This window comes from Ursus maritimus, unplaced genomic scaffold (assembly GCF_017311325.1).
Source record: "Ursus maritimus isolate PB19 unplaced genomic scaffold, ASM1731132v1 scaffold_8, whole genome shotgun sequence".
NCBI lineage: Eukaryota > Metazoa > Chordata > Mammalia > Carnivora > Ursidae > Ursus > Ursus maritimus.
The window spans coordinates 63,234,918-63,251,007 of record NW_024426996.1 but is presented as its reverse complement, the minus strand read 5'-3'; the positions used below and the strand labels follow the sequence as shown (position 1 = coordinate 63,251,007).

The 16,090-nt window shown below is 36.9% G+C and overlaps 1 protein-coding gene across 1 annotated transcript in view; it reads right to left on the bottom strand.

Annotated features, from left to right (window-relative positions):
• Nucleotides 1-16,090, bottom strand: part of DHX15 (DEAH-box helicase 15) — a 58,699-nt gene that overhangs the window by 26,749 nt on the left and 15,860 nt on the right. The window contains exons 4-5 of the mRNA XM_040625115.1: nucleotides 3,111-3,270; nucleotides 624-842 (exon numbers count right to left, since the gene is read on the bottom strand). Coding sequence (XP_040481049.1) covers nucleotides 624-842; nucleotides 3,111-3,270 — 379 coding nt within the window. The remainder of the gene's footprint in view (nucleotides 1-623; nucleotides 843-3,110; nucleotides 3,271-16,090) is intronic.

Genomic DNA, 16,090 nt, shown 5'->3' with positions numbered 1-16,090 from the left:
TTAACCAGACATTTTCCTGAACTTTAGCTTGAGAATTTCACAGCACACCTATAAACCTACTGTGGGAAACAAGTTTAAAAAAGCAGCACCAGCGAATAAAATGTCTATCTTAAAATGAGGTAAATTCTAACTAAGAAACTTCAGTGATTCTTTCGAATCCTCAGTGAACACACGGAAAACAGAACGAAAACACCAACATTGGTTTTGATGTTGAATGGGCACCCAAGTCACTCAAGTTCACTCACAAGCTAACTGACTAGGACAATCTGATTTCACAGCAGCTGTGTGGTTCAAATTCTTGCTTCAGCAAAACTGCAAATTACCATACCATTACTTACCACCCAGGTCTCTCCAAAGCTGAGACTGCAATTGCTAAATCTTGAAATTCTAAAAGCACTTAACATTCTTAGGGTAATTAGCAAACACCAACAGTATAAGAGGGTATTCATAGAGTAGAGACAAAGGGGTTGTATATTTTACACATAAATACAATCAAGTTGAATAAAAACCTTAAACTTGGGATAAGAAATACATGGTTAATATATGCCAAGGTCTTAGGTTTAAAAAGCTGCTGTGTAATTTAATATGCTAAAGGTTAATAATGAAGCAAATAATGACTATACCTCTTGACCAGTTAAGAAAAGTAGAAGATCTCCCTCCTCCTCTTCGCACATATGAATTTGAATTACTGTTCGAATGGCTGCTTCAAGATAATCTCTCTCTGGTTCAGGAGTATAAAAGATCTCAACAGGATGTGTACGCCCAGGAATAGTTAAGAGAGGACAGTTATCAAAGTAAATCTGGAATTTCCCTGCATCTAGAGTAGCACTCATAACTATAACCTGGAAAAAAAAAAACAGTAAATTATTTGAAGCTGTCTTCAAGGATTCCTACATGGTCTTAAGGAAAAAAGACACGTAATGTTTGCTGTCTATATGTATCAACTATTAAAAAACCTACAAAAATATTTATACAAATAAACTGATTTAAAAAATCAAATGCAGGGGCACCTGGGCAGCACAGTCGGTTAAGCATGACTCTTGATTTCAGCTCAGGTCATCATCTAAGGATTCTGAGATCATGCCCACCCCCCAACTCAGCAAGGAGTCTGCTTGAGGATCTCTCTCTCCCTCTGCCCCTCCCCTTGCTCATATTCCCGCTTTCCCTAAAATAATAAATAAATCTTAAAAAAAAATCGAATATAGAAATACTGAGCTACAGTAAAAGGGTTACTGACATTTTAAAAAATTAGAAATAAACCCAATATCCAATAAACAAACTACAATATATCTTCATGAAAATACCTTAAAACCCAAAGTTCATACAATGTTCGTAACAGATTTACATAAACTTTACATAATGTGTCATGGGGCTGATAAGAAACAACACTAATAAACAGCATAATTACTATTATGTTTATTAAGACAGAACATGACAACCTTGCACAAAGGAAAAAACAGGAAATGCGAAAAAGAAAAAAGACAAAAAAAATCAGTGGCACAGATAAATTTTCTCCCTTCTTCCAAATCACTTTTAATAAGCATGACTTCTTTAGAAAAATTCCTGAACAGGGATTTTCTACACTGCGGTAAAAAGCCACAGCCACAAATGTTGTTCAGGGGCAGGGCTACAAGACAATACAGTCACCCTCTCTCCATGTAAATCACACATTTTAGCACCCATTAAACATTTACTTAAAAAGAAGGCACCCCATAAAACATTCTACTACAGAGTAATTTCTACTTTGACTTTCTTTCCTAAAAGCTTTAACAGCCCACACCTGATTTCATTTAGATGTGAAATTTAAAAACAAAAACCAGAAACAGGCCATAAATACAACGAACAAACTGGTGGTTGCCAGAAGAGGGGGATGGAAGGATGACCAAAATGAGTGAAGCAGAGTAAGAGTTTCAAACTTCCAGCTATGGAATAAGTAAGTCACGGGAATGACAGGTACAGCATAGGAAATATAGCCAATGGTACTATAATAGTGTTGTATGGTCACAGACAGTTAACTATACTCAAGGTGAGCACAGCATAACGTACAGAGTTGTCTTTACCAATCACTATGCTGTACATCAGAAACTAACATAATGTTGTGTGTCAACCATACTTCAATTAAAATAAGACAAAAACTTCTACAGCTCGTAAGGTTTAATCAATGATGACAGTACTCATTCCTCAAATACATTCTTTTTTTTTTTTAAGATTTTATTTATTTATTTGACAGAGAGAGAGCCAGCAAGAGAGGGAACACAAGCAGGAGTGGGAGAGGAAGAAGCAGGCTCCCATGGGAAGAGCCTGACATGGGGCTCAATCCCAGAACTCCAGGATCATGCCCTGAGCCGAAGGTAGACGCTTAACGACTGAGCCACCCAGGCGCCCCTCAAATACATTCTTTAAAAGCATAAATTTAATTTATAAGCAAAAACATACTAAGGTAACAATTTTTTAAGACCCGGAATCTTTCTGCCCACTGTACAATCCCTAGAACACATATGCTAACAAGTGAATAATGAGTCTAAGCTCCAATAAATGTGCACACATACACACGGCAAAAAGAGGCACCTGATAAACTCTGGAAGGCAAAAAGTTCAGAAAATTCAGTCCATTTTAGGCCCTTATCAACACAGTAACACTGACAAGGGAAGTAGCAGTATAACAGACAGAAAAAACAAGCAAACTAGGTTAAGTGTACATATTTCTGAGGAGTAGCTTGCTTGTTCTGGGTACAGCTGTTCCTACTACCCAACATGACGAGTTATAATCGGTGCGTTTGTGTTGGGGGAGGACAAAGATTTGAGGTTTCTATATTTGATAAAGGGTAGGGTGAGCAGCAGGATTATAAAACCACCAAAAACACAGGTGGGTGAGAAATGGAAAAGATTTGGCTTAAAAATACATTACTGAAGAGTGAAAATATACCAAAACACACATGAAGACACAGCTACGTACATTAGAAACAAAGAAAAATAACAATGTAGGTACTTACTGGTTCCTTATTTTACAATTGATATTTTATAGCTGATTAGAGTGATTGGCATGTATTCCCTGTTTTTTACTTATACCTTTTTTTTAAATGAAATAAATGAGTAAAAAAAATACTTCACCTTTAAGTCTGATCTCTGTCTTACAACTTCCTTCAGAACACCCATGAGGATATCTGTAGCCAAAGTCCTTTCATGAGCCTCATCAAGAATTATTACACCATAACGCTCTAGGAGGGGATCATTCATTGCTTCACGAAGTAACATCCCATCAGTCATATACCTATATTCACAAAAAACAAGTTGGTCAAGGTTCATTTAGAGCATTTTAAAACTAAACTTCATGACATGCAAAGACATCGGGTAAATCAGAATTAAATATTTCCCAAGACAAAAGTGCTACTGTTTCATAATCAATTACAAAATTAAACATGAAGAAAAATTTCTAAGAGTATCAAACAAGTTATACACTATCAAATCTTGTCAAGTAAGACTGTAATACTGAAATGCATTAAGAAAACAAGATTAAATCTGCTTATGGAATGTAAGGATCACATGGTTTCATACAAAGCCAAAGAAAATGCATCACTTAGCTGAGTTTCTTAAAAACAAAATTTAAAACATAAATGTTCAACCTACAAAACTAAAAAGCCACTTGAAGTTGTTTTATAACATCACTAAAATATTACCACATGCAAATGTACATTTCTTTAAAGTCTTAGTAATTCCCCACTTAAGCTAACAACAGGCTTCCTCGGTTCAAAAGGGCTGAAACACCACAAAGTCTATCATCTCTGTTTCCCCCAGTCCCATCCAATCCAATGACATGATGGCAAAGAAGGACAAAAGGAATACATTCATGGAATAAGGGGTGGCATTAGCACTACAGAAATGCTGATAAATATATATGAAAGAGAAAAGGCAAAGGACATCCACTAAATCAATGAACCAGAGAGGGAAACAAGGTTTAGAGATGGCTCAAGACAGAAGAGCTAACCCAGCACTCAGACGAAGGGTGGTCTGCAAATGGTGTTATGGGCCAGCCATCTCCTATCCATTCTATTCTGGCTGCTACTGTCACTAACACAAAACAACTATCCCTAGTTTGGCACGCGGACAAAACAAAGCCCGCCAGCATAGGCTAAAGTCACAGTTCATTCAATTCATGGTTCTATTCACAAATTTAAAAGCAATATAGAAGTGTGAAGGCATCATTTCTAACTTCACTATTTTGGGTCTTTATTTTTCACAAGTTAGTCTAACCTAATCTTTCATGGACCAACTTGGTATTTTTAGCCAATGCGATTTGCTAGAGCAGTTAAAGTTGACCAAACTGACAATGTACAGCAGAAGTGAATCCTCCTTATTTCACTTGAACTTAATTCTAAATTTAGTGCGACTTTTGGCAAACAAACCCATCCTTACTCTATATATTTTAGGCTTATTTCTTCTTTGGCCGTATTTTTTAAAGTAAACCACATTTCTGCAGTTGACACAGAATTACCTGAAGATTATTTTATATTAAGACCATGAAAGAAGAAACAGTGCCAATTAAACTATGACTCAATGGCTTAACGACAGTGCAGCACAGCGCATGAATCAGCTACACTATAGCCTCTATCTGCTTTGAAATATCTCTGATCTATCTGAGGACATTTAGTTCTTTCTCCCGACTTCAGCTGTTAATTACTGACATGAGATAGGCAAACCTTTTGCACAATATCTCAGTAGCAAAAATAATAAAGTTTCATCTACTTGAGAGTAACTTCCTCAGATTCCACAAAGCTCGTCTATTCTTTCATAGGGAGAAAAAAAATATATATAAACTGGTCACTCTCCAAACAATAAGTATTTGCTTAAATACTATCTAATTTACACCATGTTGCTCAGTATCCAAGCTTACTCATTTAACACGGAATCCCAGTGTAATCTTTTTGAAGACATTTTCATTAGCAAATAAACCCAGAACACATAAGTTCCAACAATAGCACATCACTTATTTGAAGAGAATATGTACAGCCAGATCAAGTTCAAGCGTTCACAGGCAATAACCACCACCAAACTGCTATCAGCTTATAAGACCCTCAGATTGTAAAAATGGACCTCAATCTCACATATTAAAAATGTGAAAAAGTCACAGAACTGATAAAAGTATCAGGCTTTAACTTGAGAACTCCCTGAAACTCGTTTAAAAAAAAGTCACCTTCTTTATTTTGATCTTTTTCCTCCTTATACTTCTCAAGCTTCACACAACCACCAATAGTGTAGAGGCATTTAAAAGCACACCTAGGGGCGCCTGGGTGGCACAGCTGTTAAGCGTCTGCCTTAGGCTCAGGGCGTGATCCCGGCGTTATGGGATCGAGCCCCACATCAGGCTCCTCCACTATGAGCCTGCTTCTTCCTCTCCCACTCCCCCTGCTTGTGTTCCCTCTCTTACTGGCTGTCTCTATCTCTGTCGAATAAATTAAATCTTTTAAAAAAATAAAATAAAAAAAATAAAAGCACAGCTAACCCAAATACTTATTCTTTTATATTTTTCTGAGGGGGAAATGTTGCAAATGGCAGAACACTGATATTGTAGGTTAATGAACTAGTATTTGCCTTGTTTTATTAGAAAGCATGTATAATGTACGTACTAAGTTAAATGGTCAACTAAACCCTCTAACTTCCAGAATCCAGAGATAGACTCCTAACAGCTGTTTCAATATTTGATCATCATACAATAATCCAATTCTGTGAGTTGCTACTGTTAACCTGTCCTGCATCACAGGAATGTAGGAAGCTGGCTGTTTGTACAATAGAGAGCTTCGGGAAAAATTACATTTGTAGGGGTGCCTGAGTGGCTCAGTCAGTTAAGCGTCCAACTCTTGGTTTCAGCTCGGGTGGTGATCTCAGGGTCGTGAGATGGAGCCCCGAGTTGCGTTGGGCTCTGCACTCAGCAGGGAGTCTGCTTAAGACTCTCTTCACTGCTCCCCCCACCCCCAACAGGCTTGCATGCATGCACTCTCTCTCTAAAATAAATATTTTGATTAAAGTTGAAAGGTCTCTTAAAAGTACAATCAAAATTGCTGCTTTTCCAGTGTAGAAAATTTACTATCAGTAGGTAACTTTCCCAGGGTCTCAAAACCAGTTAAATAGCTTAAGTATCAGTGTTGTGATCCCCAATCCTGGGGATCCCCTTGTATACTAACACAATCTTCTTAAAGTCTGAGAAAAATGTCCATATAAATACAATAGCAAAAAGTTGCCTGGTGTGGCGGTGCGGGTTGGAAACATACAGAAGACGACTAGTTTGTACGCTCCTCTGTGATCTACTGAGAAGAGGTAATACTGAAACAAATAAAAGTACTACTCTTCTTTCTTTGTCCTCTGAAATGACTGCAGGGGATGCTCTTAGTCAGCCCAACTTTTTTTGCCCTGATTTAACTGACCCCCAGCCCCTAGGTGGCCTTTTATTTTTTAAAGATTTATTTATTTATTGGAGAGAGACAGAGAGAGAGAGATCACACGCACACACGCGAATCGGAGGGACAGAGGGAGAGAGAATCTCAAGCAGACTCCACACTAAACTCCACTAAAATTAGTGGAGCCAGAGCGGGGCTTGATCTCACAACCCTGAGATCATGACCTGAGCCAAAACCAAGAGTTGGAGGCTCAACCGACTGAGTCAACCAGGGGCCCCAGGTAGCCTTTTAAATCAGGAAACAGAGCTAGACCTCCCAAGTACATCTAGATCTTCTACATAAAGAGATTTTTTAAAAACTCAACCACCCAGTACCAGATGCAAGTCACATTAAGTGTCCCCCCAAAGCAGAAATGTCCTTTTCCTCCTCCCTGTCTTACTTTAACACTTGAGTAATGCTCATCTTTAAGTGTGTACCAAAACTGAACAGATTTCTGCCATCCAACATCTTTCTCATTGAGTCACCTCAAAATTCTAATTTTGTCTCTATTGGTATATCTTAACATCTGAAAAACATATGTGTTTTTTATTGGAAAACTACAGTTTGTTAGGCCTTGAGAGTTTCGGGACAATTCTTTGCTGTGTGTCACCACAATCACTGACTCTTTATGGCATGCTTTCATTACTAGACTTCAGGGAGTCTGCTGTTGTTTTATTTATACACAATAAATTTTTCTATGTGTGCTGTATGTCTGAAGTTTTTAAGTTCTAAATAAAAAGTGTGCCAGTATGAACACAGGCCGTTGATTTTAGAAACACTGGACTTTCCTTAAAAAGTACACTAAGAGGCTCGAAGTATAGACATATTCACTGGCAAAAAAAAATAGGGCATGAGGCTCTAATTAAGACCCAAGTTCAACAGGTCAGATGTCAAAATAATGAAGACCAATTGACTGACCTGGCCTATTTCAAGAACAGAGGGGAGGTTGGGAGCAAGACCATACACCTATCCTCCCCAGGTTTCCCTCCCTCTCTGGGTCTGTCCTTCCACCTAGACTTCTCCTCCAGCCTGTTGTCACTGTTGTTTACCTATGCTATAGAGAGGAAAACAGAAGAGGGTCCTACACTTTGCCTAATTAAGCCACTACCAGATTTACTGGCAACTTTGGCATAGTATTTGAGGTCATCTTCTTTCCTTATATTTAGAGTGACTTGATTCTGATTCTGTTCTTTTATATGGAACAGCACTTTATCTGTGTTTTAACAGAACTGTTCCCCTGTATCCTTTATGGTTTTTCCTTATTTTTGTTTCTTTTTAAATTATGGAGTTTTTTGTGTGTGAAATTAAGGTCTTTATTAACCCTGAGGGGGAAAAAAAGCCACCTGATGACTTGCTATACTGCTAGATATATGAAGCCCTCTGCTTTTTTTTTTTTTTAAAAAAAAGGGTAATCAAACAGAGCACAGAAAAAGGCAGAACCAGGTACTGGTGATCCTATAAGAGCCATAGCCATTTTCCTTTTAAGTTTTACTACCTTCTACATACTAATGGAATATTTAACCAGACTAAGGCATCAGTCACAAAAATAGGGTATCACAATAATAAATTTGTGATCGCCTAATTTTGAAGTTTCAACAATAGACTAATAATCGAAAACTGCACAGGAGAGTCAAACTCTACATTTGACTAAACTTCTTATTATCCAGTGTTCCGTTCTGAAACAAAGACTTGCTTAAAAAGTCATCTGTATTACCCATGAACTGGTTAGAAATACAAAATTTGGGTCTTACCCCTGACCTACTTAATCAGAAATTTCAAAGATGAGGCATAGTGATCTGTTCTAACAAGCTTTCATGTGATTCTGATGCTTTCTGAAGTATGAGAAACACTAGTCTAAAGTTAAACAAGAGGCAGATTAAACAGATGCCTAAAGCAGCAAAAGATCCCTGAACAGTAAGTCAGAAACAGTTCGTATTTTCAACCATGACTATTTAATTAATAAAATAAAATAAAATAAAATTCAGTATGCTGAGTAGTATGAACTTAGCTTGGGTATTTTTTTGCAATGGGCACATGCAAATGGCATAGTATAACTACAAGCCAACTGCCAACCCTGATTCTAGCCAATATCACCAATTCCAATGTGAACAAAGTATGAGAAAACATTACAGACTCCAAAGGTATTGTTTAGTTTTGTGTATACATGTATTTATAATTTTTTGAAAAATTTCTTAAGTTGTCTGGTTCAAAGAAAAAATCATAAGGAAAAAAGATGCACAAAAAGGTGAAAGTTTCCCAAAATGTACACCAGAAATTTTTTTTTTTTAAGATTTTATTTATTTATTCGACAGAGATAGAGACAGCCAGCGAGAGAGGGAACACAAGCAGGGGGAGTGGGAGAGGAAGAAGCAGGCTCATAGCAGAAGAGCCTGATGTGGGACTCGATCCCAGATTGCCGGGATCACGCCCTGAGCCGAAGGCAGACGCTTAACCGCTGTGCCACCCAGGCGCCCCACACCAGAAATTTTTAATAAACTCTGTTATCAGATTATTCATAACTTTAATGAATGTCAATAAGTAATGCTCAAGTTTTCAGTAACGAAAACCTATGTTTATGTGGGGAAAAAATCCCCAATTACTTAGTGTTATGTTCTCCGGTGTAGGAATGTGTTAAGAGAGAGACAGAGCATGAACCTTCCTAAATCCCTACCTCAAACCTTGTAACTCTCTAAAAAAAAAATTCCAGATTGATCGAAGATGTGGAAAACAAAAACAAAACACTAGAACACGTGGATTCAAATAATTGTTCAATACACTAAATACATCTTCTTCAATTAATTCAATTAACTAAAAACACCTGTATAAAATTCAAGTTTCTACAAGGCATGAAGTGTGATAAAGCAAAGACATGGCAAAGTGAGCAAAAATTGGAACTTAAATCCAGAATGCTAATTCTGTTAAAAGCTCCTACAATCAATACAAAAAAGGCCAACTAACTATAGAAAGACGAACAAACACCAAGTTTCATTAATCCTATAACACTGCACATTTTTTCAAATTTACCTTCTCTGTGATTGGGATGCATTTTAAAATAGTACCTTACAAATGACTGTCAAGCAGGTAGCAATACTTCTGGAAAGATGAGAAAAGCACTAGTCTGAGACCCAAAAAGAAACAAAACTGGCTCATAAATACATGTAAAGATGCTCGATTTCATACAAAAGAAATGCAAATTAAAACCATAATAATATTCCATTTTTCACTTATGAAACTGACAAAGAAAAAAAATAGTTCCACAATACAGTGTTAGCAAGGATACAGAAACAGACAGTCATTTGCTCTTTCCTTACTGGTCAGAGTAGGTAAATCTCTCTGAAAGGCAATCTGGCAATCTAATAAAATTCAAACATACTCTGTAACCCAACCAATTTCATTTGTAGGGAATTTATTTCAGATATATATATGCGTGCATGTGTGAAAAAATGTGTGTACAAGGTTTTGTTAGGAGGGTACTAAGGGCAGCCAGTGTTTTTTTTTTTTTAAAGATTTTATTTATTTATGTATTTGATAGAGAGACAGCCAGCGAGAGAGGGAACACAAGCAGGGGGAGTGGGAGAGGAAGAAGCAGGCTCATAGCGGAGGAGCCTGACGTGGGGCTCGATCCCAGGGACCTGGGATCACGCCCTGAGCCGAAGGCAGACGCTTAACGACTGCGCCACCCAGGCGCCCCAGCAGCCAGTGTTTTTAACAGAAAAAAACTGCAAATCTGAGTGCCCCCCAATAGAATAAAACAAACTATACAGTCATTAAAAAGAATAAGGCAACTTTATATTTACTGTTCTAGAATATAAGTGGAATCAGCAACCATCTCTTTTTTTTTTTTTTTTTTTAAGATTTTACTTATTTATTTGACAGAGAAACAGCGAGAGAGGGAACACAAGCAGGGGCAGAGGGAGAGAGAGAAGCAGGCTTCCTGCTGAGCAGGGAGCAGGATGCGGGGTTCAATCCCAGGCCCTTGGGATCATGACCTGAGCCGAAGGCAGACATTTAACGACTGAGCCACCCAGGCGCCCCAGCAACCATGTCTTGAGCCAACCCTGCTATAGCAGTAAAGAAGTTAATCTGCTCTGAAAATCCTAGTTATGCAGTGCTCTTGCAATACTGTTAGGATTTGGTTACCTTTCAAAGTATAGGCTTTATTCTGGCGTAACTGCACATGCAGCTAAATCAAAACTGCATTTCTAACGAATCCAAAACTTGACTCAGCATGACCCAAAGAAATTCTTGGTAACTGCTTCGAAGTTATCTATTATAAATGACTGGCATTGTTTAATCTGAGTAATTAGATTTATTGCTTCCCAAATGACCTAGGAACACTTTACAAATACTTACACATAAAAGAAGTACATGGAGATGAGGAGTAACACCACATACAGTGGTTAAGAATAAGTCTGTTGCAAGACAAACCTAGGTTCAAGCCCCTGCCTCCTCCTTCGCATCTGATCTTGAACAAGATCGACTTCTCTAATACACCATTTGTAAAATGAGAATATGGTGGCTTTTGTTTAAATTAAACAAAAGAATGTATTTAGAGCACCTAGTATACCAATTGTTGGGCACTTGTCAAATACTCAATATAGAACTCTACACTATGCTCTTAACTAACCTTTACCCAATAAATCCTTGGGATAACCTTGCCCTCTGTAAAACATACTGTGGTAGAGCCACATTTCTGTCCCTACCAGTTGTGTCAACATAATTATATTTGACATGAAATAAGCTCTTAGCATAGAAAAAAGAATTGTATATATATTTCCTACTACATGCTTTAGAAAAGCTCGAGAAAGATAAGTCACACACATACTATCAAATGTGTGACTTAACTATAAAAAAGTGAAAGGGGTCTGGAATTCCAGAATTTCGAAAAATTAGATTCTCTTGAATTCCAGGAAAGTAACACATGTGTATTCTGCAAACGTGTGAAGTTTAAATACCACATAAGATCTAGACATTTTAGCTGCCTAATTGAACTCCAAAGGGCCCATATTCGAAGACATGGTGTTGATCCCACATTTAAAAACTGATGAATGAATGTACAGGTTTTAAATTACAATTTAAAAAAAGTTTAAGGTTTGTATAAATTTTTACTATTTACCACTAAAACTGTTAGATTAACCCACTACAATCCAATCAAGTCATATGAGTGCCTCTATTAAAGAAAAACTACACATATTAAAATGCCCGCACAAACAGTATTTAGTATTCTTTAAGTTACAGCAGATCAAGACTTCTAAAATAGACCATAACCAAAAAATATATGTTTATTCACCCCCCCACCACCATATAACCTATTTTTGTTTAAAGCCCCTATCAGTAGATGGGGCGCCTGGCTGGCTCAGTAGGTAGAGCATGCAACTCTTGATCTCAGGGTTGTAAGTTTGAGCCCCATGTTGGGGCTTACTTAAAAATAAAATTAAAAAAAATAATAAAAGCAGCCCCTATTGGAATACTTTTTGAACGACAATAGTAAAAAAAACAGAAGAATGACAAAGCTAAAACAGCTTGCACTTACCAGGAACTGTATTAGGAGACAAGAACTATATATAGTATAGTGACTTTATAAAATACAGCTCTTTTCACTACTATTATAGATACAGTGAAACCTGAACACCCACATCCTACCCATCTTGCACAATGCCAACATTATGAAATGGTCAATTACCAACTTTTAAACATGCTGACAGGGAATGCTATTATACTTATTCAGTAGCTACCGACAGTCATCAAATTACCTTCCTCCAACAATTTCTTCCAGTATTAGCTATTTCTATATGCCATAGGTACAAAAATAAAGAACTGATCATCTAAGTACACATAAGTCAGTTTAAAATGGAGTTATTTACCTCTTTTAGGTGATCTGGCTATTTTGGGAATCATTACTAACTTAGTCTTCAGGGTCCACAATGCTAGCACTCTATTTCTCAGTTTATATAGTTCTACGAAGTAATGTCAAAAAAAACTTTACAAACCTGATCCATGTGAACACAGCAGTTAAAAAAAACAAGATTTGGTTGTTCAATACTAAGATCTCCTGAAGGACAGCTTATGTATAATCCCCTAGCACAGTCCAAGTTTAGATTACTGTAGAACTTTAACATCTATTTATATACCCAGTCAAGAGAAGAGTAAACTACTTCCTTCTTTGGGTATAAACAGGTCACTTCACTTGCTGCAGTAAATTGATTCAATTTGTTAAATGATACCCTATTTCCCGAGAATAATAATTATGTTCTTGCCTTATGATTCAAAACAATTTATATTATCATTTTCCATACTCAACATGTAACACCACAGAACTACAAGCAGAGGTACTTCATTATGCATATTCCTTTCAAAGATATTTATCTTTGCAAGGCTCAACTTTTGATAGCCACTCTAATAAAAAGCAAATATAAGGCAAATATCAGTGTAGAACAGTAAATAAAGGTGGCAGTGTCCAATCCAACTCCAAAGTTTAAGAAATGACATCACACTAGTAGATAATGGTGGTTTAAAAATGAAATAAAATTTTTCTTCCAACGTATGTGTGGTATTTGTTTAAAGGGCTACAAAGGGGGCACCTGGGTGGCTCAGTCATTAAGTGTCTGCCTTCGGCTCAGGTCACGATCCCAGGACCCTGGGATCGACCACTGCATCGGGCTCCCTGCTCAGCAGGAAGCCTGCTTCCCTCTCCCACTCCCCCTGCTTGTGTTCTCTCTTTCGCTGTTCTCCGTCAGATAAATAATAAAAAATCTTTAAAAATAATAATAAAGTGCTACTAAGCTGTTAGGACATAAATACTAAGTTTTTAGGATCGAACCAATAAATAAATGGAATTCTGAGTCATTTCTTCAGGCCTAGGATTCCATGAAAAATTACTGAGACATTAAGCATGACATTGTGAACCAAGGTAGCCTAGGAACTTCTATTCTACTTAAAACCTAGCTCACTGAGTTAATCTATCTAAGTCCCTCCACCCTCTCAGCTCAGATGAAATACCTTCTCCTCTGTGAAATCATCTATGTAATTCATGTGATTGAATCAAAATATGTTCTTAATTGCTTCACAGCTTAAGTCCCCAAACAAGCCAGAGAAGAACTAGTAACACTAACAGCTCCTTTGTGTACTTAATGTTCCCTTCATTTGTAAAGGGGTAAGCAAACATTTATATAGGGTCAAGTTCAACTTGATATATTCAAACAACACTAATCTTAGTACAATCACAACCACCTATCCATAGTATTGGTTACAAAGAACTACTAGATGTGAATAGTCACATGGAAAGGTACCACACAGTACTTTGAGTAATTTGGAATCTACAATGTTTCAATGCATTTCTAATACCAAAAAATGGACAAAAAGAAAGCAAACAGAAAACAGTAAACCCTACTTATAACCTGTATAGACAGCCTCATAGTTCTGAGATCAGCAAAGTATACAGCTTTATTTGGGCAAACAGCTAAAATACATGTGGTATGTTTCAGTTAGCTATATAATCAAGCAAAAGAAATGCCTACAAAATTAACAGAAGGCAACTAAATTACTTTTTCAAAATACACTGCCCATTCCTCAAGTTTTCACAAGTTTTGAAGGAAATGCCTGTCATCCTCACAACAGAATTTACGGAAAGCTAGTATGAACGCATAGGTTTAATATTTTTAAGACGTTAAGCAAAATAAACAAAGAGCCTTCTATAACTAAACCCTTGCAAGTCCTTAAGCATAAACACAAGGATCTAACGTAATAATATATACATACCTTTAAGAAATCAAGTTAGCTTTTATGAATGAACAAAAACCAAAGAATTCTAACTCTAAGGCGACGAACATTTTTCAGTCTGACAGGAAATGCTTCAGTGGTACAAAACCACATTTATTCTTTATTACCACCCCTTTCTAAAGATTAAGTAAAACTACCTTTATCTAACCCCAGTGCTATACTTGAATTAGAATAAAGCCTACTATACAACAGATGTTCAATGAATTAGTTTATAATTAATGTCTATATAATTAATGATCTTTAAAGTACCAGGCCTATTTCCACAGCTTACCTCTAGCCCGAAAAGAATATTTGGATTCGTTCATTCATTTCACAGTGACAAGTAATGTCCAAGTTTTAATTCAATGTTAAAACCCCCAAATTGTAATTCAAGTGCTGCATTAAAAGGAACTTTATTAAGTTGTTTTTATGTCTCTTTTTAATTAACTGGGTTAACTGGTTAATAAAATCCAATAATTTCTCAAACTGGATATCTACCACCACTATCAGCAGCCGCAAAAGTAGAAATGTTGACTTAGCACTTGCTGAGCCATAGGAATTACTCCAAGGGCTGTACACAAATTAACATATTTTATCTCAGAACAACCATATGAGGTAGTTATTATCAGCTCTATCTTCTGAAAAAGCAATAAGCACAGGGAGGTTAATTAACATTGCCAAGATCACAGCTAATAAGTGCCAAAGCTGGGACACAACTCCGGGCCCTGTAATCTTAGTCTGTAGTCAATGTACTTCCTTTTGATTCTCTTCTCAACTCATCTTTTTAACAAGGTTGCCTTCTTGGAAACCCACTGCGGAATCTCTAAGTAGTCCTCATGCAGTTGGTGCTTCTAACTCAGGCCCCAAAGTATCTGCTACAGGAACCTGCTACAGCAATGCCTGCTAAACCCTCCCCAGTGTCAACCTTAAAGGTCCTATACCAGCAGGGTTTGTACTGGAATCTCACATTTATTAAATATTTTTAGATTTTCTTTCATCTTTTTGTCAAGATTGCTTTTTAAAGATTAAAAAATGTAGAAAGTTTCTGATTCAGGTTATGTAGAACAGCACTTCTTTGGCTGGTTAGTTCAAAACTTTTCTCCCTCAAGCTTTACAAGGGATTTATCACACCCTGAGACCCCAAGTTCTGTTCATTTCTCCTTATCACTTGATTATAGATTTAAACTATGTCCTGTCCTTAGCTTTTCTTGATTTTTCCAGCAGCCTGTCCTAAAGCTATATATACGATAAACAACTCAGGATGGTGCAGGTCTTACAAAACAAACAATGGTCCTTGAAGAAAGGAGCTACAATCCCTTCTGCTTCATAAACATTACCCCAGATTAATTCCTTAGCCTGTAACAGTTCCCAAAATTGAAATAAATCTGACACCCAAAAGCAGAACATTCAGAATAGAAGGCAAATTATAAATTATATACACCAAATCACCCTATCATCATACCCTCTCCACCAAGAAATCAGGGAAAATGTCTTTTCATAAAAAGCTACCGGTTTTTCACATTTATGTTGAAGATTCACCCACAGTCTACAGTATAGCGACAAATTTCACACTCCTCTGTTGCCTTTTCCATCTCCGGGTTTTGGTTTTTTTTTTTTTGAAGTTCCATGCAGAAGGCAAATACACAGATATAGACACAAACCGTTTCCCAAAGAGTTTACACTCCAACTAGGCAAGAGAAAGAAACCAATCTTTAATTATCCATACTGTCCATAACCAGTCCTGTATCATCTCAAGTGATCAGGCATGGAAATGCTGACTTACACAAATCATTTGGATACTTTATTTTTATTATTATTATTTTTAAAGATTTTTTTATTATTTATTTGACAGAGACAGCAAGAGAGGGAACACAAGCAGGGGGAGTGGGAGAGAGAGAAGCA